At 24.6% G+C, this 4,432-nt stretch overlaps 1 protein-coding gene across 6 annotated transcripts; it reads right to left on the bottom strand.

Annotated features, from left to right (window-relative positions):
• Positions 1 to 353: 353 nt before the first annotated feature.
• On the bottom strand, positions 354 to 3,274 carry LOC105249360 (flavin-containing monooxygenase FMO GS-OX-like 2). Of its 6 annotated transcripts, none has more exons than XM_011254771.3 (7): positions 3,252 to 3,274; positions 2,556 to 2,837; positions 2,066 to 2,207; positions 1,856 to 1,992; positions 1,570 to 1,773; positions 1,154 to 1,442; positions 354 to 718 (listed from the first exon to the last, which is right to left on the bottom strand). In XM_011254771.3, the coding sequence occupies exons 2-7, from the start codon at positions 2,765 to 2,767 to the stop codon at positions 419 to 421; spliced, it is 1,284 nt and encodes a 427-aa protein (XP_011253073.1). In that variant the 5' UTR covers positions 2,768 to 2,837; positions 3,252 to 3,274; the 3' UTR covers positions 354 to 418. The 6 variants fall into 6 exon arrangements, with proteins under 6 accessions (XP_011253073.1, XP_025269072.1, XP_025269071.1 ...); XM_025413287.1 differs by having other exon boundaries at positions 2,556 to 2,778; positions 3,252 to 3,273; XM_025413286.1 differs by lacking the exon at positions 3,252 to 3,274 and adding an exon at positions 2,967 to 3,112 and having other exon boundaries at positions 2,556 to 2,778.
• Between the last annotated feature and the right edge of the window lie 1,158 nt (positions 3,275 to 4,432).

Consider the following 4,432-nt stretch of genomic DNA (forward strand, 5'->3'; position numbering starts at 1 on the left):
TTAAATAAATATAATATTAAATAAAACCATGACAAAAAAGTTAGTCCATGACGCCCATGATTCTGGTTGTCCGGTTGATTTGGGTCGTGCATAAGCCTGATTTAATTGGTCAATTGGTTTTCGATCATGGGCGAGTTCGATCATGAGCCAGTTTGAAAAATGTGATTTCGAGAAAAACACGTTTAAAGTTTTTCGTATACGTTATTAACGTAAATTTATTAACATAAATGTATATGTTTTGAAACAAAATATATATATATACAAATATAAATTATATTGTAAAATATAATTATACCATTATTTAAATATTAAAATATTATGTTATCAAATAATATTATGTTATCAATTAAAATATTGTTATCAAAAAATTGGTTATAATTATCAGGAAACGTTTAATATAATAGAATTTTACAGGACTTTATTCCGGTATAATTAACTCGACGCTTTGTCCATCTTCAGAAAAGACAAATTTGGAATCTTTATAACGTAAAAGATTCGCAGATCTTTGAACTGACCATGCTCTATAACCGATTTTATAAAAGAGTGGTAACCGATTAAATCCACCAACAGTCGCTAATGAATCGTTGTAATCCCATTGGCGATCCATTAGCTTATGCGCGTGTCTTTTCTTTGGTGTTTTTAAAATCGAATCTTCCAACATAACAGATTTTGTAGGTAAAGCCACTCGGCCCTCTAATAAAGCCAGGAAATATTGCACCTGAAAAATAAAAATTTGGAAAACATCGCACAATACGAATAAATAATTTTAACATAATTAATAAAATAAATCGCATTTTTGCAAATAATCTTATTTTTATAATTTTAAGTGTATGATTATAACTTAGAGCTAAAATTAGATAATAATTTTAAATTTGTAAGGAAACATACACAGTTATTAAAAGAAATAAATAAATAATATAATTAAAATAATATATTTATATAAATAATTATATGTAAAATATCAAGAATTTGTGTTAAATTTAATATAAAATTATTATATACATTATCTCCAACTTAAACATATTAATCGCAACATTATGAGTGACTATATTATCTCAAAATTTTGTCCAAAATTATCGTATTACGTTAAAGTCATCGTATTAATGTTTAAGTCATCGTATTATGTTAAATTTATGTAAATAAATTGTTATACCTGCATATGAAACATAGGAAACGGCACAACGGCCATAGGTATACCGATAATGCACATCGAAGGGTGTTTGATGTTAATGAGATGTTTGTAAAGCGGTGTCACATAATTATTGTCAATCCGTATATCACAATTCTCATTCAAAAAGGGAAAGCTGTATTTGTATCCAGTACAGAAAAGTAAAACGTTTATACCATCAATAGTAGTTCCATCTCTGAGGCGGAATGTAGTTTCGTGTATATTTTCGATACCAGCTACTTGTATCATATTCAATGGTAAAGGACTTGTTAATCTGCAAGAAAAAAATTAATCAAATCAATTTTAAACTATCTCTTTTCTAATTCTATACCTAAAGATTTAATCATATGAAAAAAATCTTAGTTGTTTTTGAGTAATATTTTTAGTATTAATTAAGTTACCTATCGTGATTGTGGCTTAAGTATACGCAAGCAGCATAATTGGATAAATCGATTCCTATGTCAATACCAGATGAAGCTGCACCTAATACCAACACTTTTTTCCCGAAAAACTCATCCGGCTTTCTATATACGTGACTGTGCAATATTAAACCTGGAAAACTGTCGATGCCAGGTATAATCGGTACATAAGGATCGAAATAATGTCTGAAAAAAATTGAGAGAATATTTACATAATATCATAAAATCATATTTAATAAAATATGCATTAATATGTAACTTGATTTACCCATTACAAATCATAATTGCATCAAAATACTGCATTTTTATTTCGTTTGTCTTTAACTTTTTCACTTGGACAGACCATTTTTCTTTATTACAATGTTCGGATAATTCAAGTCGAACGTGTTCGACTTTTGTATTAAACTACAAAAAAATAATTATTAATATGAGTAAAATCAATTATTTTCTATTATTTTTAATATTAAAATATAATTACTTGAATATGTCGACATAAATCAAAGTGTTGAGTGTAATTTTCCAAATACTTTAAAATCTCCTGATGACTCACGCAGCAGGGTTCTTGCGCTTCCATTGTAATATAATCTGGGAAATTCATTATCTTTGCAGGTAAATTAGTTCTGAAAAGATAACAGAAATACCATACTTAATTCTATATTTATCGAAAAAGTTATTTTAGAATATAGAAAAAACAGATATCTAGCTTTCATTAAAGTTAAAAAAAATATATTTTTTTATTTCTATTTTACTGCTTGTATTGAATTATTTAGAAGCAAAATATTTTAGTTTATATTTATTAAAATATTTAGTATTATTATATTTATTATAATATATATATATATATATATATATATATATATTTATTATAATATTTAGTAATTATTGATATAAAGGAATTCTCCTAACAACTTTAAATTATACAATATATTTGAAAAGAAATCAGATTTTTTTATAGAGTAAAAGTAAACCTTAGATTTTGATACATGCTGGAGTGGATCGATAAGGCATTTTCATCAAAGTCGGCTTGTTCCTTGTAAACCCATATACCTCCTATTTCATTCGTTTGCTCGTAAACTGTTGTCTCGAATTTCGCATTTGCCGCCAAATGTCTGATTGCGCACAAACCAGCTGCACCAGCACCAATCACACATACCTTGATTTTTTCTTCTTGATCCGCCATTTGTACACAATCTGATTGTGAATATGTTTATTCTCTTGAGATGACTAGGAAAATATTGAATCTTGTTTTTCTACAGTCAGGACAAAATATTCGACAGATATTTTTTTTAAATCTTGAAGATATTGGGTTAATATAAAAGATATAAAATTAATTTTTTAATTTAATATATTTTTAATGTACTTTTTTCTCACACACGCACCGCACGCACGATTCGTCGGTTATGCAGCGTACGTTTCCAGCTAGTAAACGATACTGAAAATCTACATTTACGATGCGTTATATAATACATTCATTGAAGAGATTGTGTCAACAGGTAAAACAGAGAATGTGAATATTAAAATATTTTTGTTTACTTTATATAAATAATTTTATGTATATTATTTTATGTATATTATATATATGTTATTTTATGTATATGTAAAAATACTTTATGTGTAAAATAATGCACAATTTCACAAAATTAATACTTAAATTTGTATCTTACTAATGATTAATTAGTTTTAAAGTACCAAAGATTCATAATAAACTATGTCTTTTTATAAAGTCTATTCTTTTATATTTTACGAAAAGTCCCACAAAACGGAAAATTAAAAGCCACAAAAGATAAAAAAAACATCAACGTCTGTGGTTGCTTCAGAATTTTATAACGATATTACTTGTCTACTATCGCGGTTCGATAACGCGATAAATAGAAGTTCAAATACTATGAGATTGTTATGATACTTTGATTTCCTTACGATAAGAATTTTTTATCGCAACCACATGTTTGCGAGGTCAAGCGAAATCATGCACTAAAAATTTATTATTCAACAATTTGTTAAAATTAACTTTTATATTTTTAATAGAAAACTATTGAACTTTTATTGAAAAATAATTTTTTCATCAAATTTATTATCTTATATTTCTAAAAACCAAAGAAAGAAAAAAATTATTGTTTCAATATTTAGAAATTACAATGTAACATATTATAATAACATATTATATATGTTATTATAACATATATAATAATTTATTAAACATATAGTTATTAAACATATTATATATGTTTAAAATATACATTATAATTACATTATAATAAGCAACAACAAATTTAGTAACAACAAGTATTTTTTCAATATATTTCAAATAACATTTTTTTCCCATGACATATATGATATTGGAATAAAATATAATTTAGTTATTCAGATTTTTTCAATCGATTTCGTGGAATTTCTTCATTATACTATGTATCAAATAATCTTCAAGAGTTATTAAAATCAAATTATAAAAAATGATAGTCTGTAACTAAACAAATTAGAAAGAATTGTTACTTTTCTTTTATACTTAATAATACAAATATTTAGTTATTTAGCCATTTAATTATATATACATATATATATATATATATATATATATATATATATAATATAGGATAACTAATTTAAACAAAACACAAAAAAGTTTTATTATGGAAATGGAGTCTTTTCGTTTTTATTATGAAAGATGTTATATGCGACACATTGTATTATATTAAAATATTCAAATGGCATACTAAATATCTCCAAATATTCAAATATTTTTTTATATCGTTTTATTTGTAACATAATACATAATCAATATTACGTATATGTTATTAATAAATTATAATGTATCTCATAATATATATGACAATAATAACAATAATAA

The sequence above is a fragment of the Camponotus floridanus genome, unplaced genomic scaffold (assembly GCF_003227725.1).
Source record: "Camponotus floridanus strain SB8 unplaced genomic scaffold, Cflo_v7.5 scaffold64, whole genome shotgun sequence".
NCBI classification, from domain to species: Eukaryota; Metazoa; Arthropoda; class Insecta; order Hymenoptera; family Formicidae; genus Camponotus; species Camponotus floridanus.